We start from the raw sequence: 26,843 nt of genomic DNA, 5'->3' as shown, positions 1-26,843 counted from the left end.
GAAGGTAAACCTAGAGAATTGTGTGCCTCATACAGGCCGATCTCGCTGATCAACACGGAGCCAAAAATACTGGCCAAAGCACTCGCAAATAGACTCCAGCCGGTACTGTCCTCCCTGGTCCACCCGGACCAATCCGGATTCATGCCCCGCCGTAATACGGCACTTAACATTCGCCGCTTGCATGGGGTACTTGGGCAGAGGCATAAGCTGCAAGAAGATGCGGTGGTGGTCTCCCTCGATGCCACCATGGCATTCGACACACTAGAATGGCCTTATATGATCGCGGTACTGCGCAAACTGGGTTTCGGACCGAATTTCATATCGTGGGTGCGCCTCCTTTACACCGAACCCCTGGCCCAGGTGGTCGTGAACGGCAGGGCGTCTGAGGTCTTCATCCTTGAGAGGGGAACTCGGCAGGGCTGCCCTCTCCCTCCCCTCCTGTTCGCGCTCTCACTCGAGCCGCTCGCGGCCTGGATAAGGCAGGACGTGTACCTTAAAGGTATAGCCTGGACGGAAGGGTGGGAGGACAAGATTTCCCTCTACGCCGACGATATCCTTCTATACCTGTCCAGACCGCGTAGATCCATTGTGGCAGTGCTCGACATCCTCACCAGCTTCGGACGAAACTCAGGGTTCCGAATAAACTGGAGTAAATCACACCTATACATGTTACGCGGGGATCCCCCGAGGCTCCCGGCCACATGCCCTTTAACAGTGGCAACGGATGGCTTTACATACCTGGGAGCCTTCGTCTCCACAGACAAGACCCTGTTATTCGAGCGCAACCTTGTCCCTCCCCTCAGACGGCTCCAGCGGGAGGCAAAATCCTGGCAAAATCTTCCACTGTCGTTACTGGGCCGCGCAGCCCTATTTAAAATGGTGGTGCTGCCTAGGTTCCTCTACGCGTTACAGAATTACCCTGATTTAGTACCCAACTCATACTTCTTGGCGGTGGAGGCGGCACAGCGAGAGCTCCTTTGGGCGGGGACGCCCAGGATTGCACTACATAAACTCACACTGGGGTGGTATGACGGTGGGATTGCCCTTCCCGACATACGTAAATACTATTGGGCAGCACACCTCTCAGCCATTAACCAAGGGACGTACAGCTGTGGGGATGACCCCGGATATGGGATGGACAGGTGGCAACTCCCTGGAGGGAATTATGAGGCTGCACTCTACTCTAAGCCGGGACGGTACCAACTTACCGGACCGACCCAGCACTCGGTACAAATTTGGCACATCGCCCAGAAAAAGCTAGGGTGGTCTGATGTCCTTACCATGTCAACACCTCTTTGGGCTTCTGAAAAGCTGGGCACCCTGGGACGCACCAAGGGGTTCCGCGGGTGGGACCTGATAGGGATTTCCCAAATTAGAGACCTCTGGGGGCCGAATGGTATCCACACGTTTGCGCATCTACGAGACACATACGACATGGCACGTACTGAATACTTCCGATACCTACAGGTACGACATTCCCTACTAGCGAATATCCCACCAGACGCCACCATACCTCAGGCCTCCCCACTGGAGGACAGACTACTAGATGGACACCTCCCAGAACACGCCATCTCCCTCACATATAAAAAGTTAATTAACAACCCCCCTGACACCTTACTTCCCCTGAAAGACAAATGGGTTGCAGACGGGCTGGAGATAGACGAGGAAGAATGGTCTCACGCACTTGCCTCACCTAGGGAGGTGGCGATCTCGGCCCGCCTACGCTTAGTCCAACTAAAAATCCTGCACAGAGTCTACATTTCCTGCACAAGGCTGGTGGCGATGGGTAAGGGTGGAGAGGGACTCTGCAGAAGGGGTTGTGGAGAGACAGGCACCTTCTTCCACATACTGTGGGAGTGTCCAAAAGTGCAAAGATACTGGAGGAGGGTGGTACATTGTATGCGCGATGTTTTAGAGGTAGGGCTCCGCCTCGAGGCCAAAAGATGTCTCCTGAACATTTGGGAACCCACAGACCTGTCTTCCAGGGGGAGGGTCTGGGTGACACTTGGGCAGATGGTGGCAAAGAGGAACATAGCAAGATTGTGGGGTGGCCCTACTCCACCGACATTGAGAGACTGGCAAAGCGACATGGACTGGCGCATGCTGCAAGAAAAGACTGTCTACGAGACAAGAGGCTGCCCCCGCAAATGGAGGGATATATGGTCCAGCTGGAACGAATTTCGGGGTAACATATGCGAACCCCCCCTTATCCCACAGGATGGGCCTGAAGACATAGACTGAGTTCTCTACCATGTAGAGCTAACCGCCAGACAGGTTATACAAAGGCTGTGCCGGTGGTGCTGTAACAGAGCCGAGACTGATGTACCTCACTGACCAACATTTATTCTTTTTTGTTTTTAGGATAAGGGGGGGGGGGGTGGGGGGGGGGAATATTTAAAGGTTTGGGGCTGTTACAACGCACACCTTTGTTCTACTGCACGACGTCCTATAATGCACTTCCTATTCCACTGCGAGGACCGACACCCGCTCCTATCCTACCTCCGGTTAACGCCACCGGGCCTCCGGGATGCCGGTTTAAGGCTGTGTTCAGGCGGATTGCATGGTAGCTGCCGGCCTCCGGGTTGTAGGCGTTTGAAGCAGTGTAATGAAGTCCAAACATAATAAAAGCAGTTGAACCAAAAATAAATAAATAAATACATTTAAAAAAAATTTTTTGCATCACAAATAATTTTGCAGTGACATACAGAATTGTGTATTATGTAGCTAGGACACAATAGGCCCAAACTAGGCCTGTCACACTCTTGCATTTCTACGCATGTGTGTATTTTTATTTCTCATCTCCTCGCACGCAGCAAAATCTGCACTTGTGAATTGCTCTGTATTGACATGTTGTTCTCGAAGAACTCTGTGAGAGGTTCTTCCCTTCTATTGTAACAATTCCAATTTCTTCCTGTCTGTGCCTCTGGAAGGCCTTTCATCCAATAAGCTTGTAGTTGTTTTGTGTCTACCTAGATTTGTACTATCACATGTGTTGATGTTAGGTCAGTAGGGATTCATTATTATTTTATTTAGATCATTATTATTGCATATTGCTGTACTGTGATCGGTTGAGCCTATGAAACATATTGTTCATTTTATGGTGACTTTGTGATTTTTGCTGTGCACTTCATTATATAAAAGTTCATTTTTGGAGGTGAGCCTGTCTGGTTTGTGCCGACTCCGAGAGCGGACCTTTGTTAGTCTGTCTCTTGCTTAGGACTTACAATTTTCTTTCCCTGATACTTGACTTCATGTCATACCTCTGTGCTGCATTTGACTAATCAATATTTGTACCTTCTGTAATGAAGTATAATTAGTTAATAAACCTTCATGGTTTCTAACTTTTACTCATCTCAAGAAAGCTTTTTTAATTGACTGTGCTGATTGATTTACTGTCATTCTAATCTCCTTAGGGACTCATTGCTTTGTATGTTCTTGAGGACAACACTGTCCTTGAGCCCGCGTAGGCTCTTTATCTTAGATTATCAGATAAGATAGCTTCATATCTAAATAACTGAAATCAACTTGGGTTTTTTGAATAGGATAACCAATAGTATTCATCTCCTGATGCACTAAGTTCACCACCTGATCAGAAAAGACAAAGTAGAAGTTGGGTTGAAACATAAATACAAGAATGAAGATGTACTTTCTGCTCAGTGGCATCAAAGACGATACACAAAGAAGTGATAGCAAGAGATTAAGGAACACCATTCAGCTCCTGATGTTCAGCATAGGATTCTGAGAAAATTGGTTGATCAGATTTATTTTGAAGCCAATGGCACATCATTAAGGTAAATACACTGAATACCTTGTACTGACTGAACCAGCCCTTTAAAAAGATAATCTAAACTTGTTTAAGTATGAAGTACCAATATTCACTCCTGGACACTCCGAGCTACAAAGTAGTGATGGGCGGAAGTCATGCAGTTTCATTCCGAGGAATTCCTCAGTTACATGAAAACTCTGTGAGATTCCACAGAGTACTGCGAACAGGCATAATTAGACATATTCTGCTGAATTTTAGGACAGGGACCTTGTTCTGCGCTCAAACATCTGTGTGAAAGGCACCAGGGCACTGCTTCTCGAGTTGATTACGCTGCAGCTCGAGCAGATTTTCTACTCAAGCAGCAGCATAGGGGAAATCTCCCTGGGTGCCCTACTAGTGACCGAAAATCATGCTAGGGGATGCCAAGACTCGGTCCGGCTCATAAACATACTGTTGGGGAGCCATGGTGAGTAAAAACTCTGCCATGTGGCTGTTGGCAGAATTTGGCCAGAACTCCGCGTTTCATGCATAAAGCAGAGGGGCCAAATCTCCACCAACTTCGCTGGCGGAGCAGAATTTATCACCCACCCCTAATAGAAAGATAGGAAAGACCCTTACTGGGCAGGAAGGCTAATAAGGGAAAATTAGATTGTAGTCAATCAATAAAAAAACTGCTTAGATAACAATTACAAGATTCTTTAACTTGTGTTACTTCTGAAAGACCTGAGTCACTGCCTATGGTGTCTAATATGAATATGTTTTCTTTGTTTGAAAGTAGAGTTTTGTATGTAGTGTTTAGGGAATAAATAAAATGCAAAGACAATAGTGTATCCTACCCGAAACAACAGAGAAATAGGTTGGCAATAAAAGTAGAAAAGTATTGACAAAAGTAATTGCACACTAATTCTGATGCATTGGTTCCTAAAAGTCCTCCATTTACAAATTCTTCCTAATGTATGATTCTCAGAAAAATACTAGTAAAATGGATTGCTTCTAAGAGGCATTGCTTATGACTTAATATTGAAATTAACAAACAACAGCATGGAGTCATCAGCATTAGAACCCTACCTCTCTAAGGCATCTATGAAGTTTTTGGCATCAAAGTCTTACTTCTCTGTAGCTTCTCTATATTCATTGTCATCAGAAAATTATCTCTCTAGAGTCTTCTTAGAGTTATCAGCATCAGGTTCTAACCTATCTAGATCTTCTCTACATCTGTTGACATAAAAGCTCTTCTTCTCTAGTCCCTTTCTATCGTTGACGGCATCAGAATCCTACCTCTTATGGCCTCTCTAGAGTTCATTACAATTTGAGACATAGCACTCATAATAATAAATCCAACCAATGTATGTCAATCTACATCTAAGTATTTAATAGGTGTTTGTATCTGTGGTTGTTTTTGACAATAATTTAGTTGAGACAAACACCAGGAGATGATGGACGGAGCGCTGAAACTGTTCAGACAACCACCCCCATCATCATTCTTCAGCTTACTTCTCCACCCCAGTTCAGACACAGCTACATGCAAATCAGTCTTGACCCTGTGCCTCATGGGAACAGTCCAGCCCGAACTAACAAGCCATGTCTTCCCTGGACCAGAAACAAGCATCCTGGGACTGGTTTCGGGCTAACAGCCCTCATCAGCCAGACTGTCTTGAATTCAGTGGCAATGTGAGCAAGGGACCCAAGTCTGTGCATACCGTGCTAACTTAGGGCGTACAAAGCAAACACAAGGAGATGATGGACGGAGTGCTGAAACTTTCAGACACTCACCCCCAGTCACAGATCTGGGTTGAATCCATCATCTTTCTTTAGCTCACTTCGCCACCCCAGTTCAGCCACAGCTATATGCAAATCAGTCTTTACCCTGTGCTTCATGGGAACAGTCCAGCACGAACTACCAAGCCACGTCTTCCCTAGTTCCCTAGTTTAGTTGACACTTGTTTCACATGGGCTGATACTTTCCTCACGTGCTTTTTCAAAGTTTAGTATAGTTGGCATAAAATAACATATGAGTAACAGACATTGTCAAGTGAACTCACACTCCGGTGCCATCCACTGATGCTACTGGAAGGACTGCACTCAAGGATAAGTGTCTGTTATTGGAATATGTGAGCAATATGGGTATTAACCAAGTTCCCGAATTTAGTCAACACAAATTTTCATGAGACAGGCATCAAAATAACTCAAACTAAATGTGTATTCTGACAATTTCCTACACTGTAGGGGCACATTTTCAGTACCCACATATGGTTTCAGACCACCCACTATGATGGATCTCTCATTTCCGATTTTTCTCCTGAAGTGTTTCCTGCGACGGCCAGGACAGCTACCTTGTGGAGAAACCTCAACCCTTGTGGTGGTCACTTTTATACAGAAAACCATCCACAGCCAGTAGTAACCTCTACCATGTAGGCAGATGGAAGGGGGCGTCTTATAAAAACGCATACACTGGGGCTCTTTGTCCCTAAATAGGTATCACATTTGGCATTTCTAGGTGCCATATTTCTGTTACAGAAATATCTCAAATGCTGAATATCTATGTGAGAAGGTGCTCTGCAACTAAAGCTCATTCAATATGAATTTATATTTTTAATTTTGGTCCTCATATAAGAAGCTGTTTCATGTAACATTTAGGTGTGCAGATTTTTAAACCCAGTTGATGTTCAGAAGTAGGTGCCTAGATTGCAGAAGGTGAAAACTAGAGCACACCAACATGCCCCACTTTCTCTTTTAGATGTGTGCCCCTAAACATACTATAAAAACTCTTATTTAATTTTAAAGCACCAGCATCTTGGGAATTGGACAAGAAAAATATCTATTTTCACACCTGTTAATAAACACATAATGTTTCCAAATATGATCACATACAAACAGAAAGAACATTACCATTCTCATTTTAGAAAAATTTACAAGACCGTCTTCTGTAAAATTTGGGGTTCCTTCTTCTATAAATGCGAGATCCGTTAAATACATTCCAAGATATGGGACGCAAGGAGGGTTGCAGCTGTAGTGAGAAGGAAAACATTTAATTACACTGGAGAACTTACCCTTTAATTATTTTTTTTTGATTCACATCAATGTTTATTGTGAAAAGATTCCAGAGATATCTGTGTCAATATTTAAATATATTTTGTATTTTTATTATTTATTGCCACAGAAAAAAATAGACATGAGTATATATAAGGCAACATTTTCAAATACAAATACATCAATATGAATATGCAGAGCATAAAGGAGCATATGGAGAAAAAAAGAAAAAGGAGGCAAAAAATAAGGAACAAGTAAAAGGAGAGAAGGAGGGAAAGAAAGAAAAACACAGGGAAACAAGAAGAAAAAAGTACGAAGAGAAAGAAAGAGAAAGTAAGAAGGGAATACATACTATCATTAATACCACTGAAGACAAGACCAAACCCTACGCAATTTTAACAAAGATCGGGGGCCTCTAGCTTTTGCCAATGCAGTTTCCATTTCAAAGACTTCCCTCATCAGAGACCAAAATTAGTTAATACTGGGAGGTGTAGCATGTATCCGAGACGGGCTACACAGAGACGAGTACAAGAAGCAATAATAGAGGCTAAGAGTTTCGTAAAAACACCCAGATTCAGTGAATAGTCCCAGCAGCAGCTCTTTCCCTGAGACCGGGCTATCATAGCCGACCCAAGTTGACAGAGTCAGAGCAATGTTAGACCAGAAATCCTTCAACAGAGGGCAGGTGAAAAACATATGGTTTAAAGCGGCAGCACATTCCTGACATTTAGGGCCGTTGGTCTTAGCAGCAGTTATTAGCTCATTTGGAAATTCGCTCTGGAGTGTAATACAGCATAAAAATAATTCTATGCTGTTGTAGTTTTAGATTGACGGATGTTACAGCCTAATCAATGGTTTGAAGAGACTCTCGTATTTCCTCCCTAGAAATATCAAAGCCAAAAACCTGCTTGTGTTTAGCTGCAATTTGTAGACCATCATCACCGACAGCCCCAATGAGTTTTTGATACGTTTTACCAATAGATCCTCGCCCTCTGGTGCCGACAAGTATAGACAAGATCTCACATGAGCTGGACAGCTCAGATAGTCCCCGACCTCGAGTAAAATATTCTCCAACTTGCAAATATTTGAAAAAGTGGGTGTATGGGAGATCAAATTCTCTTTTAGTGATAAAAAAGTTTGAAAACTCCGATCAACATACACCTGACCCATCCGCGTTATGCCCTTAATTTGTCATTCTTTCCCGATATGATCGTGGAATATATTAGGAAACAAAGGGTTCCCCCATAGCAGCGTATATTGGTGCAAGTCGGGTATTGCCTACGTTTTGCAGATTTCACACCATATTTTGGTAATGTCTCTGACTACCTTAAAGCGAACTCGTTTAAAATAGTTAGGGTCAGATGTTTGGTACAGTAAAAACCCAGTATTAGGCCCACACGCCAGCTGATATAGAAACCAATTGGGATTTTTTTCCGTTCCTCTGAGTAAACTCTGTATCCGTCCAATAAATGCTGCCCAAAAGTATAACTTAAAATCGGGGAGTTTTAATCTGCCCTGTATGTATGAGAGTTTTAAAAATCGAATAGCTCTTCTAGCCCGTCGATATCCCCAAATAAAACTGCCTGTAACACTATCTAGACATTTGGAAAAAAAAGATTGTATAATTAGTGGGATGGTACGAAAAAGATATAAAAATGTTGGCATAATATTCATTTTAACCACATTGCACCGCCCACAGATACTGAGAGGGAGATGGTGCCAGCTCCGTAACTTCTCTGCTACTTTCTTTATTAATGTATCATAGTTTAGTGAGACAATTTCGTTGACTTGGCTTGGCCCAGATATATAGCTGTCTTTGTAACACCAAGAGTTACTGGTGGAGGATTAGTTGAAAATTTAGGATCGTCTGTGTTTTGTGTAAATTTAGCTTGTAGCCAGAGAAGAAGTCGAATCGTTGTGCTTTAGTCATGATTGCGGCCATAGCTTTGACAGGGTCGGCTGAAAAGATCGCAATGTCATCCGCGTAAGCGGTTAGTTTTAGATTGGTCCAGTTCAAAATAACTGGCTCAACATTGCCATTGATCAGTAGATGTTGGATAAAAGGCTTGATATAAATAGCAAATAATAGAGGGCAACCCTGCCGGGTCCCCCTTTGAACTGAAAATGATGAAGAAGAAAGCCCATTAAGTTTAATTGTAGCTGTTGGATGATTATATATTTTCTGTATTGCTGAGATGAACCTTTGACCAAAGCCCATACAAGACATAAATATCCATGATGTTTCCCATGTCACCCGGTCAAAGGCCTTCTCGGCATCTAACATCAGCATACCCATCTGCTGACCTATCTGACCAGAGATATTAAATGCGGCTATTGCAGTGTTGATATGACCGGAGGTGTCTATTCCGGGAACGAAGTCGTGCTGCTGCTCAGAGACTATTAGGTGAATTACTGAAGCTAGACAGGCCGCGAGAATTTTAGAAAAGAGCTTAGCATCTGTATTAATCAGCGCTACTGGTCGGTATGAACTCATATCATCCCCTTTTTTGGGAAAACGACAATGTTGGATGTATTCCACGAGAGAGGGACCTCTTCTCCTTGAAAAATAGAGTTGCATACCTTAAGGAAGATGGGGACCAATATTTCTTTAAAGATTCTAAAAAATTCCAATGGGATCTTGTCTTTGCCGACTGCCTTGCCAGCCGGCAGAGCCCTAATACCTTCCTCGATTTCACATGTATCAATATCTGCATCCAGTGTCTCGGAAACCATTGGGCACAGGGTTGATAGCTGACATTCCTGCGCATAATCCAAAATGATCTGTTCTCCTGAACTACCTGAGCCACTATATAAGTTAGCATAGAATAACCCGAATTGTTCGACAACGTGAGCAGACCTAGTGTATATCAAGCCGTCCACCCCTTTAATCGTTTTTATGTGGGTTTTAGCATTTTGATCTGCAATTTGATTGGCTAGTAGCCAACCGACTCTTTCACCGTACTTGTACTGTTTAGTTCGGAGCTTGTGGTAGTTATTAGCGACCTTGTCTTTTAGCCGTCTTTTAAGCTTGGCCCGTGATTCTACAACCTTTTGATATAATAAATGTTCAGTCTCACTCTTTATGATAATAGCCGCTGCATGCTGGGGCTCCAAGTCTAAGCCCCATTTTTGCTCCTGGTCCCACTGTCGATAGCCCAACCTATTTTGCCTTATGATAAATTGGAGTGTAACTCCTCTGGCATAAGCTTTTAAGCAGTCCCATACGATTACAATTGATGCCGAACCCATATTAGAGTTGATATACTCCCCAAGTGCCTTACGCATCATCTCAATGTATTCCAGATTGCTAAAAAGGTGTCTAGGAAAAGTGAAATCCCTGATTGGTGCTTGCGTACTTTGCTGTAATAGTGGTGTTAGAATAACAGGGTTATGGTCGGAGGTGATTTTAGGACAAACTGCCACCAGTGCATTTTTCAAAATAGAATATTTGGCAAAAATCATATCAATTCTAGAGTAGTACTTATGGGGAAATGAAAAAAAGGTGTAGCCTGGGATATTAGGGAATAGTCTCCTCCAAGAATCTTCCAATTGATGCAGGTGTAGGAGCTTGTGTATGGCATTTCTAGTCTTACACATCCTAACGCAAGCAGAAGCATTAGTGGTGCCAATCCTCCTATCCATTATGCAATTAAAATCACCCCTCACTATCTTATCGCCAGACCATTCCAGCAGCTCAGAGTTCACTAGGTGGATAACATCTGGGCGTTCTGTGTTGGAGCCATAAACCATACATGTTGTGAGCGTGTGCCCGTTGATCAAAATTTGTGAGATTGCCCACCTCCCCCTAGTATCTGCTAGTGAGCGAACAACAGTGGCCTGACAAAATCTAGATTTTAACAAAGCCACCCCACGTATAGATTCTGATTGTGATGTACACACCATAAGGTCGTATCCCATGTGTTTAAAAAGTGCTTTGTATTTCTAAGCAATATGCGTCTATTATATGAGGTTTAAAAGTACGTAACTCTTCCATTACTAGTCATTGTTTCCCTGCTAGATTCAATCCTGCTACATTCCAACACATACACTTAAGTTCAGACATTGTAAAATATTCAAAATCCAGATCACATTATAGGTACTCAGTATAACAAGCTCCTCTGTCTGTTCCTCTGAATGAATAACAATGTTTGACCTTTCAAAGCTGTGGCTTTTACCTCCCTCCCCCAGGCAACCTTCCCTGCCTGACCCTTAGCCTGCCCCCCTCCCGGTTGCTAGAAAAAGGAATCGCCCCTTTCCCTGCTGTCCCATGATGACAGCATTGCGAAAACCCCCACTGTCCCCAACTTGTAAGTCAATCATACCATTAAAAAAAACTCAATATGTGCTTGCGAAAAAGGAAGAGAGAAAACAGAAAAAGTGAATAAAGAGAGGAAAGGGGAAGTCTCTTAGGAGTATCCGTTATAGTGTCCATTATAATACAAAAGTAAAAGTCTATTTCCACATGAACATCCTCTCTTATAGTTACTGCGATAAGTTTAAGACTATAAATACTACTTGCTAGCCGATTGCCATTTACACAAACCTTGCTTGGCATCTTGCTAATTGAGAAAAAAATATTGTCTGCCATCCTTAACTATTATTAGGCGTGCGGGCTCTTGCAAAAATACCTGTGACAAGACAATCTTAAAGGGATTGATAAGTTGGCGAAGCCTCCACTGTTTGTCCATAGTAGCCTTGCATTGGTCAGATCGCACAAAAATAGTCATTGTATCTACCTTAACTGGGGCTGCAGGACGGGCCTTGAAGCATATTGCTTGGCACAGAAGAAAATTACCCAGGAACACCAAAACTGGTTGGGCGAAATTGGTTTTAGATTGATTACCCTGGGAGGCTGAGATTGACGGTGGTAGTTTATGTGCTCTTTGGACTTGAGTGTCCATATCCCAATCTGCGAGATCAGGGAAAGCCTTTTGAAGAAGATTAACGCTGAAAGCACATGGATTGCTGCCTTCGCTGCCCTCTGGAATTCCAAAACCTCTCAGATTCTGTCTCCTCTGGCGATTTTCTAGATCTTCGATCCTGAACTGTATTCCTGACATTTGAGTGTCCTGCGCTTTAGCAAGATTAACTGTAGATGTATTGGCATCCTCCACCTTCACCACTCGTTGTTATAGGTCAGTGACTTCGGAATAAAGTTGGGCGACCTTGGACGTAACCTCCACCAATGCTTGCTTTATTTCAGAGCTGTTGATTTTAGCCTGCTGGTAGTATTCTTGGGCTTCTGCTCTCTGAATATTCAGTGCTGACAGAATGCTGGAGAGAGGAGCATCTTCTCCCATACCGTTGAGGCTCTTGACACTTTACTTCTGACAGATTCAGAGGTGACACCTGGGGGTGGAGAGCAGGAGAGAAGACTGAAGATGTTGAAGATGTCGATGAAGTACTACCGGGTAGAGGGTCAGACTTCTCCAAAGGAGCCGATTAAGGTTGTCTCTGGCTCCCTCCATCGCTCCAAAGGTCTGCCCGATCTCCATCAGATGTTTCAGTCGGGGAGGCCACAGATTGATTGGCATTTGAAAGTCTAGAGATAATAGTTTTTACCTCTCTCTCGGACGCCACCCACTTATGAAGAGAACTGATCCTAGTCCCGGCCTTAGAAGCATTGACAGTTGCATCCTTCACTCGCACCATTGCCTCGGTTACTTGCTGGATACCCCCTCATCCACGCCCTTTCCCTCCTTTAAGTTTTTTAGGTATATTAAAATTCACATTTTTCTGAGCCTTCACCCCATTAGGTGTATTCCATCCATTCTTTATGGTGGACGCCGAACCCTGGACCAGGTCGCGTTGTTCTGGATCTGGCGCCGACTCTGTTGGAGTCTGAGCGTTTAAGTTTTGGACTGAGATATTGCTTTTAGATTCTCTATGAGTCTCTGTGTATTTAGCGGGACCCTCTGATTCCTGGCTGATAAGACCCCCATGACCAGCAGTTGTAGCTGTGGCTATTGCTGTATCTATAACATTAACACACCCAGCCATTTCAACCTGAATAGTACATTTATCATTATCATTCTCTAAACCGTCCACTCCCTCTATGTTTACTCCGTCTCCTCTGTCCCATTATAGGAAAAAGGAAGATGGCGGTGTGATGCAGCAAATGCACTGATGTTCTCCCTGCTCTCCCTACCCCTCCGTTTAGTGCCTTAGTGACTCCCTATCTGTGCCCCCCGCAGACAATATGTGTCAGTGGCTAACGGAGAAACGTCTGTGATTCAAATTATTCGGCATGCAACTCAAGGACCGGGAGCAGGGTGCCTTCATCAAGGTCTGTTCTGAATTTGCTGGGCACTTCACTGGCATTATCACACACTTGCCTGCCTGTCTGTCCACTGTAGTGAAGCCGCAGGAGCTGTTTGAACCTTGGGACGCGAGCCTCAGGACATCGCTCGCCCCGGTGCAGTGGTTGGCCCCGCTGGGCTGCAGGGCTGCCTCGCTGGGTTTTGTCTGATCTACGGCTGTTCTACAGCTGCCTCCCCGGCTTCTCTCATCGTTCTTTCTCCAGCTGTGGACCTGTGGGAGTCGCGGGATACTCTCTCCGTGGTTTCCTTCTGCTTTGTTGTTGACTGCCTATCCTCTGATTCTCGAGGTGGCTTTCACAGACCAGCAGCTTGCTGGAGCGGTTAGTCCGCGGCGAGAAGTGGTGGAAGAACTAAGTGTGGGGTCGCTGTGGCACTTTACACTGAAGGACTGCTTCCGGTTGGGAATTTTTCTTTTCTTTTCTCTTTCATACTTGCTTGTTGTTGAGACTTTGGGGGTACTTTCAAGCAATATGAATTGCTTTTTGTCTACTTTTTCTTGACTTTTGGGCTGGGCTACAGTCCAGTCTCTCCCACAATCTATTTACATCAGACACTGTTGTTTTTTTTCCTTCATCCTCCACTACAAGCTCGGCGGATGTGTCGCATCTCGACTCTAAACCGAAGGGTTTCCTAAATCGCTCGGTGGTTCTCCTCATCAGGTCCGCTCCAGTTCTCTTACACGCCTTAAACCCCCTCAACTGCTTTTATAGTTCGTCCTGCTTCCACTAGCTTCTCAGGGAAAGCATTTGCACAAGAAATGGGTCCACCACGCAATGTAAAGACCAGGTGCAACAAAATCCTTACACAGGCGGAACCAAGTGAAGTACTTTGTGTGGGGGCAGAGACAAGGAGAAGGAGAAGGCTACTGGGACAACCGGGAATAACGGGGCAAGCGATACTACTTCCTCTGCAACTGGAGAGCCACAACCCACTTTAAATATTTTACAAACAGCTACTGGCCGCATTGGTAGACTTAAAGCAGAGGCTCAACCCGGGCCTGGGTCACAAATAGGGAAGTCTATCTTGAAATTATTGCAATCCGGCCATGCAAACGAAATCCGTTGTACATGTGGCTCTGAAAATTCCATTCCAGGTCTTGTAATGGACGTGGTGCTAAACATTGCAGTGCAGGGAAGTAGGAGTTGTGTCAGTCTTGCATTTGACAGTAATAACAGCAATACCAGTCTAACCAGCAGTGCCTCTCCTACAAATATCTTATTCTCTGATGCTCCTGCCACAAGATCTCTTTCTACTGATGAGAACTTACCCTTTAAATAGGTACACCATTTGTTAAGGTTTCAAATTACTCTTTAAACTCAGTAGAGTGAAAGTCAAACACAGGACCTACAATTTTGTGAATTGACTTCAAAGTACAGGCATAAATCTACCCAAGCTGTTAAAAGTGTGCTTTACATTTCAAAGAGAAACAAGAAAGGTGATTATAATATTCAGCACAGGATGACCAGAGATGTTGCTGGGTGCCGATGGCACAACGCCAGAAGTTTCACCACCCTTGGAGCGGCTTCAGAACACCATGATATCCAGAGTAAAGTGTATGATTCCTACACAGACATGGAGGTCCTACTGTGCATCCAGAAAACCAGTTAATGTGCATGCACTGTGGTCATAAACCCTATCTGCCTTCTTATCCATTAAGGCAATCTCAAAACTTCACAAAAAGGTATGAAGCCTAGTGCCCGCACAGAATGCAGAAATATGGAGTTATCTGCTGAAAGCAACAGCCTAGAAACATAATTTATGCTATTGATGGCAGACAATATACAACATCCACCCCCCTGCGCCCTTTCTACATGGAATGCCCCTCCCAGAAATACCCTGAGAACCACTATTGACGTAAAAAAGTTCTTGTCTAAAGTTTTCATTGCTGCCATGCAAGATGCAAATTCATAACCTGCCTTACCTCTGCAAAAACGTAGCTCCTACACTGGACACTCTTGCCAGTCCACTTCAAAAAATTAAAAAGAGCAAGAAAAACACTCCCACTTGTATTCCTATTAAGTTGATATTCAGTGCCAAACAAGCAACTCAGTAAAAGTGAATGTATCCTTTCAAACTTGACATGAGCCACTGATAAGTATAGAACCAAGTAAGGCTTTTATAAGGAAGCCTTTCTGAATAGAATTGAAATACAATGGGCATCTCTTCTGCAAAATCATTGGATTTCATCCAAGACTCATCATGGTCATGCACATCAAGGCAGTAAAACAAACAGGAATTGTCATCTAATAATGGTCTTATCTTCATCACATAAGCCAATTTTTCTACATATCAGATCTAAAGATCTTAGTCATTGTCATATCTGGTCATACCTAGAACTGATGGTAATGCTGTACTAGTAGGTCTCCCTAAGAGCCATTGAAAGCAATCAACAACTCTGCTTCTTCCATACCTCTAGGAGGAAAGTTGACCACAACAACCAAGCTTCTCTTGGCTGAATTGGTTACATATAAAGGTACAAAGCACCTACAAGACTGCCTGCATCATGTACAAGTACAAGGAATGACAACTGAATACCACAAACCCCATTTACCACCAGCCTTGATGTTCTCAGCTATTAAAAAAGGTTCACCATGAAGTGACTTTCTCAGGCAATGGCCCAAAGCCTGGACTTGCCTCCCACCATACGCATGCCATCCTCATTTACAATGCTTAAAGCTACCCTAAAGAAGTATGCACTGTTCATCCTCTGTTTTAGCCTTCTATGTTGTTATGTTTTTCAGTCTCTTTTCTGGGTCTGGAGCACAAAGCGCCGGGACACTCCTTTGGAGTAGCCGTTGCGCTATACAAGACCCATAAATAACATAACATAACATAACATAAATCTAAATCCTTTGTAAACCAGACCTGTGTACTTGATGTAATGCATGACAAATATATCCATTACATGTATATGCTAATCTGTGCAAAGGCACCCTTTGCTAAGGGTGAAGGCTGTTCTATAGAAACATTAATAAGTAAATACAGAAGTAGGAGTCTGTTAGAACACAACAATGGCAGCCTGGAATTTACGGCATTTCCATTATATAAATCTACTGAAATAAAGTTATAAGCCAGAGACACATCAGAAGCTAGGTTCTTCTTTAAGAAACTCTCGTAGAGTTATTCTCACAACCCTTGTATACCTTCGAAAATACACAGTAAAACATCATAGGCAAAGTGCACTACTAGACCTATCATAACAAGGGATGATAAACAGCCCCTTTCTATTGACATTAGAGGGGCAACCTCCAAATTCACATGAACGTCCTGAAACTGGAGTTGGGGATATTTAAAAGGGTCTTTTGTTCTAAGTATTTCTTGAAATGAATAAAGATAACTATATGTGATAAATGCCCAGAGTTTACTGGAGACTGTCACTGTCAGAGGATGACCCCAAAATCCAGCAGTGGTCTAAGGATGTCAAACTTGGTCTGGTTCTCAGGAAAAAGATGTGGTAAAGCCTATGAAATACTCTTCCCAAGATGGTGGCAGCGGCGTAGCTAGGGGGGTGCGGTGGGGGCGGTCCGCCCCAGGCGGCACTATTTTGAGGGCGGCAGCCACGCTGCACTGGCCTGTTGCGGCGGCCTCTATATTTTATTTGGGGACACTGACTGACACTACTGTCAGTCAGTGTACCCAAATAAATTATAAAAAAGGCCGCCGCAACAGGCCAGTGCAGCGCGGCCGCTGTATAAAGGGCAAGCACTGCGCAGCAGCACCGCACGTCAGGTGGACGCGCTGCCTACCGTCCGAATCATTGCCCTGAGGGGGTGGGATTACTGCAGGAAGCAGAACGTCAAAACCGCGAGGTCAAAGCTGGTGACCTCCGACCATTTAGAGTGTGTGTGAAAGGAGCGCGAGGGCAATCAAGACACGAGCTGGAGCTGGACTCCAAAACGGTGAGACCCTTTTTCTTGAGGGTGTTTAGATGTCAAGTGTCAAGGGCACAGAAGAGAAGAAGTTGCGTCTGAAGACTGGTGATTTTACTTTGCTCTGACCTGTTTTTAACAAAACATTTAACATGATTAGTGTAGGTGTAGACTTGTGTAATTGCAACTGGTGATGCTGCATCTTGTTGATCTGATTATCTTCGTCTTGGTTCAATACTGGCATAAAGTTAGAAGATGAAAACGTAATCCATGTGAGTGAATTAATTTTTTACCTCTTACTGCTTATCTTTTAGGAGCTCAGAAAAGCAAGAGGACTTGGAAATAGGTGTCTTCTTGGGAATCTTTAATTTTAGTAATGGTTTTCTGGTACAAGTAACCTGCGTTAAATAGATCAGTTCGTACACTGACTGCAGCGTTTGTTATGTTGTGAATTTTCAATATAAGTAAGCCCGTTTGCAGTTGAGAATTGTAAGGTGCCTGCTGCCTTTAAATCGTTTTTCTAACTATACTTGGTTAGCTTTGGCTCTACCCTCTGAGTATTTCTCAGCTCTTGTTCTTGGCTTCTGGTGTATCATTCCACCCTTTCTGTTGGAAAGCATGATGGTTTATTTCACTTTCTGTTTATCACGTACATCTATACAGATAGCAGTATATTGTTGCTAAAATTTGACTCTATTGGCAAAGCCAAATGGTCTGACCTTGTTCGTCGACAAACACATGCAAACAGCAATTGTGCTTGCCTGTATTTGAATGAGATAAGCACATTAAGCAAGTCCCATTGGTTTTTCTAGTGCTTGCATCTGCTGGGGTCATTGGAAGACTGGCTAAGTGATGCCAAAATGTTACCCAAGGCCCAAATGGGTTTCCATAAAGGATACTAGACTACGGACGGTTGTTTTATATGACTGCGTTGGCTGAAAAATATGCTCTTAAAGGGAAACTGCCCCTTTGTGTCATACGTCGAGTGGTCAACAGAGTTTGACACTATAAACAGGGTTGTACTCTGGGAAAAGATATTTAGATGGCATTTTCCACTGGGCTTAATAAAGTTGATAATTCAATTACATCACGGCTTGTAGACTATGATGAAACTCGGGGGCAATAGTGCCATGTCCAAAAAGATGGGCACTGTCAATGATCTCAGACAGGGGTGCATCCTGGCCTCTGTTCTCCATATATATTATGTTTAAGTGGTGGTTGAGCGGTATTGAAGTGGAGATGGTAAACGAATATAGATATTTAGGCCTCCTTTATAGTTATAACCTACATTTTAAACTTCATATAGACCATCAGGAAGTTCGCTCCAAAGCTATTGCTGGAGCTTTACATAAAATCGAACTAGTTTTGGGGCATATGTCCTTTCAATTACCATGACAATTGATGCAAAAAATGTCATTTGCTATTGTATGGTTGCGAGATTATGCCAGCAAAGAACAGAGGGTGTGCAAATTATTGAAAGTAATACCTGGAAAAGATGGCCGGGGCTGCCCATCGGCTCGAGCTTGTCGTACCAACATATTATTTAAATATGGACAGGGCATCATTAATTATTGGGCCTACCTCTGAAGTGGAAGAAGGCTCCTTAAGGCACACTTTTAAAATCTGCCCCTCCCAACCCTCTTCCCCTTCATCCGGACCGGTACTGCCCCAACTGCAGAACTCAAGTTAGTCTAGTGATCAGGTGCAAAAGACTCACCTGTAGTATCCTGAAGGTGCTGCCATGTGGAATCGTGGTCAAACCCAGTGTAGTGGACCAGTCTGCAGACATTGCTGAGGTCATGTATGGGGCAGATAGGGGACAGGGGACTAGTGTCCTGCAAAAACTGTGAGGTTATGAGTGAGATGTCACAAACAGGGTAGGTAGAACTGATGTAAGTTTTGGGTTTCCTTCTGCTTTTCCTTCAGCGGCGTAGTTAGGTGGGGGTGGTGCGCCCCAGGTGGCACTATTTTGTGGACGGGGGCTGATCTAGCCCTGGACCGTGTCATTTATGTGCATGTAACTTGCATGATCCAGGTAACTATTAGCGTTGATACTACGTGTCTCTCGGACCTCTTTCAGGTGCTCGCCGTCCTTTTTCCCCAGGACCACCAGCAGGGGGCGGCAATCTGAAGGATAGCCCCGGGCGCCACAAGTTCTAGCTACGCCCCTGGATGGTGGATTGTCCAGAAAACTCTACTGCAGAACTCTACTTGGAGAAGTGTGGCTCACTGGTTAGAGGAGGCAGATCCGGACGCTGAGATCAGACCCGGGACCAGGGTTCAATTCCCGACGCGGCAGGGTCTTGAGCCCAAAATGTCCACGGACTCGGTAATTCTCGCTTCGGTGCCTACTCGAATCACAGGTTCACACTCTGCAACTCTGGGCAATAGCTTGCTTAATCTCCACTACGGCCCCCCGCGGCGGGATGCCTGGCTTTCACCTTGGGGATACCCAGTAGGGGCTATCTCACAGGGAAAAACCAGGACGGGTTCCCAATGCAAAGCGCTTTGAGACCTGGCGGTGATATTGCGCTATATAAAAACCCATCCATCCATCCACTGCAGGTTCCAACTCCAAGATGAAGCATTAATCTTTCCTGTGATGCTGTTTCCTGACTGAACTAAGACTCTGTCTTAGCTCTACAAGGTTTGTTTTCCCAATCACGGATGCCTGAACTTAGTTCAGAGCGTCGACGGTTGAATGTGAAAGTCGAGGTTGTTGTAGCACCACACAACCCCACTCAGTACATAGTTGATGTGGTGTTCTTGCTTTCTGGTTTACTAACAGTCCCCGAGAAAGGGGTCAGGGACACAGAGGCAATTCAAACCCATTTTATTCTTTAGAATATCACACACAAGTTCTGTACTAAGAGAAAATATACTTTAAATATGGTTTAAATGTCATATCTTGCTGCTTAGCACAAAATAACCACACAGAATATTGTTAAAGGAGCACTTATGCACATCACTAACAATGAGAATACTGTGAATTTTTCTACCATAGTCAAAATGTAATTTGGCAACCTAGCACTCTAAAACCTAGTTATATGTGCTTAACTTGCATCCAGAGGGCGTAATTTATGAGGTTTTAGCGTAGGGCAGTGCCGCAAGGAATCTTGCAGTACTGCCCTACGTCAAAACAAAAAGGCAGGAATGTGCTGTATCTATACGATACAGCAGGTTCCTGTCCTTTTCTGGCACACAATGGGCAGCCATGCGCCATGGAGCAAGGGTGCCTGGCTGCGGGCTGATTGATTTTGTGCAACCTTCCAGCACAAAATCAATCACAAGAGGCGATTTCCTATTAGAAAACACGAGGAGAAATTAAAACATTTCTACTTGTTGAGACTCCCTAACACCACCCCTGGGGTGGAGTTAGGATCTGATGCATTCCCAGGTTTCCATGGATGTTACGTGGAAACACCCACACCAACATCCCTGGAACACCCCTTTAACGCAATTTTCTGCGTGGAAGGGGCACATATGTATAGGGCCAGGAAGAGGCAAGTAAACCGGCTTCATGTGGCCTTGTAAATATACCATGGCACATTGCTCCACCAGAACATAAAAAAAGTGATGTTCCGTCTGCGCAAAAGTGCCAGTATAACCTCATAAATGAGGCCCAGAGATTCTTAGGATTCAATGCACTGCATAACTGTCTACACCAAGAGGCTGTAGTTATGTTATCAGTAGCTGGGAGAGTGTTCCATAAGACAGAAAACAAATATCAGCTGGGCTCAGCTCCTCACCTCTCCTCGCATTCTTGGCTCCGTCTCAGCTCTCAGCGTAGGACTGGGTGATGCACCAGTATGGCAATCTGTTGTTCTCTGTCAGAATCATTGGCAGTATCTTGTGTGATATAACCTGTGCGAAGGACCGCTCTATTCCAATGCCCACTTGATAAGCCTTTTATACTGCTAATCATCGATCTCATCTTAAATGGAGAATTTGTGAGGAGTTTGTGACATAATCCATCCGTTAGTATAAACAAATATGGTTAAAAAAAAATGTGATGTTCATATTGTTGTTATTAACTGACCTTGGCATATAGATAACAAGGCACTTATCCCAGACTGATGTTGCCTTAGGTGTCCTATCGATGTCATTATCAGGATGACTTGACACCTTCACAAGTTTCAGGAATTGGAAAATATAAGGAAATACAGCATCTACGTCAAAGATAGACACACTGATGATCAGGCAGAAAATGGAGTCTTGGCTTGCTCAACATGAAGTATGGCCATAGGGTCTTTATATCAGTAACCATGTGTCAAATTTTTAGCCCAGAGCTTACCGGTGACTGTCCATTATCTGTCAAAGACTGAAAAATCCAGCAGTGGGCAAAGGATGTCCAACGTGGTCTGATTCTCAGGAAAAAGATGTGCTCAAGCCTATGAAATGATCTTCCCAAGATGGTGGATTGTCCAGAAAACTCTACTGAAGGTTTCAAATCCAAGATGAAGCTTGAGTCTTTCCGGTGATGTTGGTTCCTGACGGAGCCATAGAAAGAGGAAGTAGTCACAAGAGGAAGATGCTTTAGAATATATTCCTTCCATTTTTTGCTTCTTGTAGTGGGATTCCTCTGAGACTCTTTTTGTGGATTCTTTGGCCTGGTTGTCCTCTCTCTCTGATGACAGGTAAAGTTTGGTGCCTGGCCTTTCTATGCAACATAAATCTCCACCTTCAATCAAGCATCAGGATATTGGCAAGTATTTTTTGTTTTACCTTACTGATTTTTCACCCTAACCGGGACCTTCTTAAAGAGACACACACATTTCTAATATTTTATACTGTGCAGGCTGACACGTGGCTACTAGGAGAAGTCACCCATTTTGGCAATCAAGAAGGAAACATGAATTGCGTTCACCTTGTCTATTACTAATATACTATAATCCAAAAAGAAGACTTGGTAGAATTTGATTATTGAAAAGTCAGTATTAAGCTTTGCCTTTCTCAGGAGTGGGTGTGCCTTGCCGGGTGTACTCAACTGGGTGTGGTGAGTTGACCACTGTCACTAAGTACCTAATCAAGAAAATAACAAATGACCGATGTGCCTCCATCTTGTTCTAGTGATTCGAGTCAGCCAGTAAGGGCCCTCACTATTATAAAAAGCACACATTAGCAAAGCCAACAGATCTTGCTTTAATGTGGTAAATTTGCACAAAAAGCATTTGTGCATGACTGTGTTTGCTTGTGTTACCACTTTAGCCAAAGCTATTGAGAGCAGTATTGGTAACAATGGTAATGGTTATGGTGGTAATGGCAGTTGTAATCTTGGTGATGATAGTGGTGGTGATGGTAATGGTGGTGGCAATGGCAATGTTGGTGATGTATCTAAGGTAGTGATAACAGTGGTAATAGAAATAGTGGTGATGGTATTGGTAGTGTTGGTAAATATAATGGTAGTGGCTGTAGTAATGATGGTGATAGTGGTAGTAGTGATGTTGGGGCACTCTATAATCTGATAATAATTACCATAAAGGTTGGCTGCTCTGTGCTCCACATACCAAATAAGTTACCCGAGAAGTACTCTGCATTGAAATGAAATGAGCCAGCTGCATTTACACTTGCAAAGTTCCCAGACACATAGATATGAAACATATAAATGTCCTGGCAAATATGTAAGAGGAGCTGCTGGGGCTGGTTGAGGGCAGAGGCTGAGATTGCTGTGAGTTGCAATCAAGTGCTATGAGTTGCAGTCAAACGCTAACACGAGGGAAGGGAGAGTAGAACACAGTATAACTATGAGCCACTGCAACAAGGAGGAGGATTAGAGCAGGAGCCAGTATCTCTTAGCCACAGGGAAGCAGTCACAAGGTAGGTGGGGCAGACTGGGACCACTATGAACACTGGTAACAACAAACATTTGCAATGCAATAGGTCTTGCATTTCTGAAAGTTTGAGCTATGGTGTTGCATCATTATTTGCAATGCCAATAGCTCAAACTTTTAGTATTGCAAAACTTATTGCATTGCAAATGCTTGCTAATGCTGTAGTAAAAAATCATTGGCGAGTCATACATACATAGAGGTACACATGTAAATTTATCCACACATATACAACAATATGCACAATCAGATAGTGTAAAACAAAACAAATATTGGCAAAGGAAGGACATCAAAAGTGTGGATTCCCGTATTGTCCTTATTGCAGGGACAAAAGCCCTGGAAGTTCTATTAACAAAATGGTGCCTTACTTTAGGAAGTTGGGCGAGCCATGTAAAAAAAAGGAAGGCAGGGACATCATTGTTAAAGTTGAAGGTGTCATGCTGCACTGCTCACGATAAAATTAGAATATTGAAAATGTAGAGTTTGGCGACCGGCGCCGAAGAAAAGAAAGGCGCGGCACGCTAAACTCTTTTTCTTTTCAATATTGGAAGTTTTTTGTAAGCAGAGCAACATGCTTCCTTCATCTTTAAGCAGTTGACAGGCAGCCACGTGCAGTGCTGCTTACTGAAAGCATATAACATTGAAAAAATAGTTTGGCGAGCTGCGCCGTAAAAAAGAAAAGCGCAGCTCACCAAACTCTATTTTTTCAATATTGTACTATTTTCATAAGCAGCGCAGCATGCCACCTGTGCCGCACTGCTTACGAAAAGCATAAAATATTGAAAAAAGAGTTTGCTGAGCCGTGCCTTTTGTTGGAGTGGGGTGATGTGTGCATTTTGAAAATAAAGGCGTGAAACCACCATTGGCTGTATACTCTTTGTAAATGAAAAGGTGCAAGTCGGGCATGCAAAGCATTTTTTAAATATCAGGTGTGGCCGCCATTGCTAATAAAAATGAAGAGCTGGGGAATAACAAAATTAAATGTTACAAAAGTAGAGTTGGGCGAGCTGCGCACAACAAAAGAAATGTTCCAATGCCGCCATTGTTAAAGTGCAAGCGCGGCCTGCTGTTCGGCAAAACAAAATTATTAACTTGTGGGACAGCTTGTTGTGCCTGAAGCAGCAGGTAGGAGAAAGTAATGTAAGAAAATAGTGCTCACAGACTGAGCATACTGAGTTACAACACATGTAAGAGGGGCCGTCTTTATGGGAGATTATAACATGAGAAAAGAAGGTACTAAGGAGGGACGAGTAAGCCTATTAGCAAATCAAAAGCCACCATTTACATAGGACAGTAACAGAGGCCAATTGAATAGATGGGCGGAAAATAGGCGGATCTTCAAGTCCATACCTGGATACAGCATGTCTCGAAGAGACAGCCCATGCCCTGCCTAGGCAAGATCTAAAAAGGGTGGGGTAGAACAGGAGGCAGGATATTGCGTGATGTTGGAACTGCCATTTTTGGGGTCTGGCTGTCCCTCTGTGTAAACACAAAAAAAGCAATTAAAGTCAGGCTCACACTTTAATTCTGACAAACATTTTTAAAAAGGCCTACTGCGTAGGAACAAATTACAAGAAAAGATTGTTTTCTGTATACAATGCATATATGATACAAACAATTGAATGTGTAATGTAAAATAGTGCCTTTATGAATTTCAACGAATTACTACCTAAGAGGCCAATAATGCCCATTGAACAGCAGCATGTAAGTGAAAGAGAAATACTTTTCCGGGCTGATCTCCATGTGGCTGACAATGTCTCAAATCAGTGGATAAAGGGAGAATCACATAAAGAAGCCAATAGCTGAAGAGGGATGACCCAAAGCCCATTGTCTAAATAATAGTAACACTAGATTTTTCCGACAGCTCTGCTAGCCAGTCAGATGCAACAACTCACCATAAAACTGTTTCCCATGTACAAGTACATTATTATGTGCATGTTCTCTGGTCCCTCAATTTCCATGTGAAACATAGGTAACAATACAGAGACTCCAAGCGCTAATCTAAGAATAAGAATGACATTCCAATAGTTAAATTAGGGGATTGCACTTTTATGTGAGCAGTAGCTCCCTTTTGAGTCAAAGTTTGGGTTAATTTCACTGTAAAGGTGATAGCCTAGTCCCTCCACATGTATTTCTTTTTCTTTATAGTGCTTCATTTAAACAGTTTGTGATATTAAATAATATATATGTACATTTTTGCATAATTTGCGCTGTCTTACATCTGTTCTCATTTTTAAACCTATTAGTTAGATCTCAAAGTATGGACCACAGCTATCAACAGAGAAACAAGGAAACTATGGGCTCATGTGTAACCATTACAATCTTAGGACCTGATATCGGGCATCAGTTACAAAGGTAAACGTACATTTTAAGTACGTTTACCTTCTTTCTGGTATTCAGAAACTAAGAATTAATAGGTTTCTGATTGCAGAGACTCCGCAGATGAGACTAAGAGACTAAGAACTTCGCACATAAAAATATATGGCAGGACTCTTTTTTAGTACAGGTATCCACCTCAACTGTAGAGTCTGTGTAGTCATAGCTTCCTATTAACTCGTAGTTTGAGAATACCAAAAAGGAACGTAAACGTACACAAAAGTGTAAGTTTACCTTTCTGATTCAGGCCCGTAGAGTTTGGCAGACAGGGCTGTCTGTCACAAAATGAATGGAGTACACTGACAGCCAATCCCACGGTCCACATACCTACTTAGAGATTGGTGGGTCATAAATATTCCATCAACAGAGCCCCCCAACATAGGGTGGACGGTGTAATGCTCTTTTTTTACTGGTCATCACCACCAGGAAAAACCTGCTGGTGTGAGACAGGAAACAAAACAATAATGAGCAGGGGGAAACTCCCTGTGTGTAAGGGTCATTAGTTTTTGTTCTTAAAACTCCCCTCTTAGGAGTTTGCTATTGACTAATGAAATAATGTCAATAGTTTGGCTTACAGCTGTCAAAACCAATGGCGGCCACACACCAAATTTTTATTATTACATAGATTTTTATTGAATTTTTGCACTGAGAAGAAAAACAATATACTCACCTACAACCAGTGGCCGGCGGGGGCAACAAGATTATGAGGACAGAAAAAGAATGGGGAAGAAAAAAGAGGGGGAGTGAGGAGGGGAGTTAGAGTAAAGTAAGGGGAAGGAACGAAAATGAAGACCAATGGAATGCAGAGATGCAGGTAATCAAATATCTATGTTGCAACACCGTTTTAGCTCAACAAGGGGCCAAGATGACCCGGGGTTGTCTACGGTAAGTAGGACACATAGATATACCGGGCAGGAGAGTTCTCTAAAGGTACGAGATAGAAGTTTTAGACATGTCCCTCAAGTCTTTTTAGAAGTTGGAACAATGTGTTCCACAATAGAGGTCAGCTTTTCCATACCAAGTAGGACCCAAAGCTGGTGCAAATAATACGTATGTGTGGGAACGGTTTCTGTACGACATATGGATAGCAAAACTTGTTTACAGGCAGGAAGTGCTGAGGTAATAGCCCTCCCTCTCCTAGACTTCAGTGGATAAGTTAATTTGATTAGGTAACTTCTTAACAGAATGTAACTCGGGACGCAGGCAGGTGGGGGCAAATATATGACCTATGTCCATGAGCACTTCTGTCCTGTAGCGGTGTAGTTTAGGACAGTGCTACTGTAATTGTATAAGAGTGCCGGACGCCCCACAGTGGCGCCAACACTGGTCATCGTATCCCCTCCTCCACCAAACCACATGTGCAGGTGTGAAGTACCAACAGTGGGTAAGCTTGGCAAGGGTTTCCCTAACCGATGCGCTGCGAGCGGGTCTGTTTAGATTAGAGATAACTGTAATATATTCTGTGCTGTGTTTGTCCTCCTACTGGTAATTTCCCCGGGCTTATATAGTTTAAAAAAAAATATTGCAGGGGTAGCCATGCGTTTGTCATTACACATTGCCAGAAAAATATGAAATTAATCCCACTGAGAGGGAATAATCTCATACATAACTGCAAATCCTCTGCCAATGTAAGACATTCAGTTGCAGAGGAACC

General features: G+C 43.4%; 1 protein-coding gene across 2 annotated transcripts in view; it reads right to left on the bottom strand.

Annotated features, from left to right (window-relative positions):
• Positions 1–26,843, bottom strand: part of RASGRF2 (Ras protein specific guanine nucleotide releasing factor 2) — a 1,720,695-nt gene that overhangs the window by 73,206 nt on the left and 1,620,646 nt on the right. For both annotated transcript variants that reach the window (XM_078675315.1, XM_078675317.1), the window contains exon 25: positions 6,656–6,773. In XM_078675315.1, coding sequence (XP_078531441.1) covers positions 6,656–6,773 — 118 coding nt within the window. The remainder of the gene's footprint in view (positions 1–6,655; positions 6,774–26,843) is intronic.

Source organism: Lissotriton helveticus, chromosome 2_1 (genome assembly GCF_964261635.1).
Source record: "Lissotriton helveticus chromosome 2_1, aLisHel1.1, whole genome shotgun sequence".
Lineage (NCBI taxonomy): Eukaryota > Metazoa > Chordata > Amphibia > Caudata > Salamandridae > Lissotriton > Lissotriton helveticus.
This window is presented reverse-complemented; position numbering and strand designations above follow the sequence as displayed.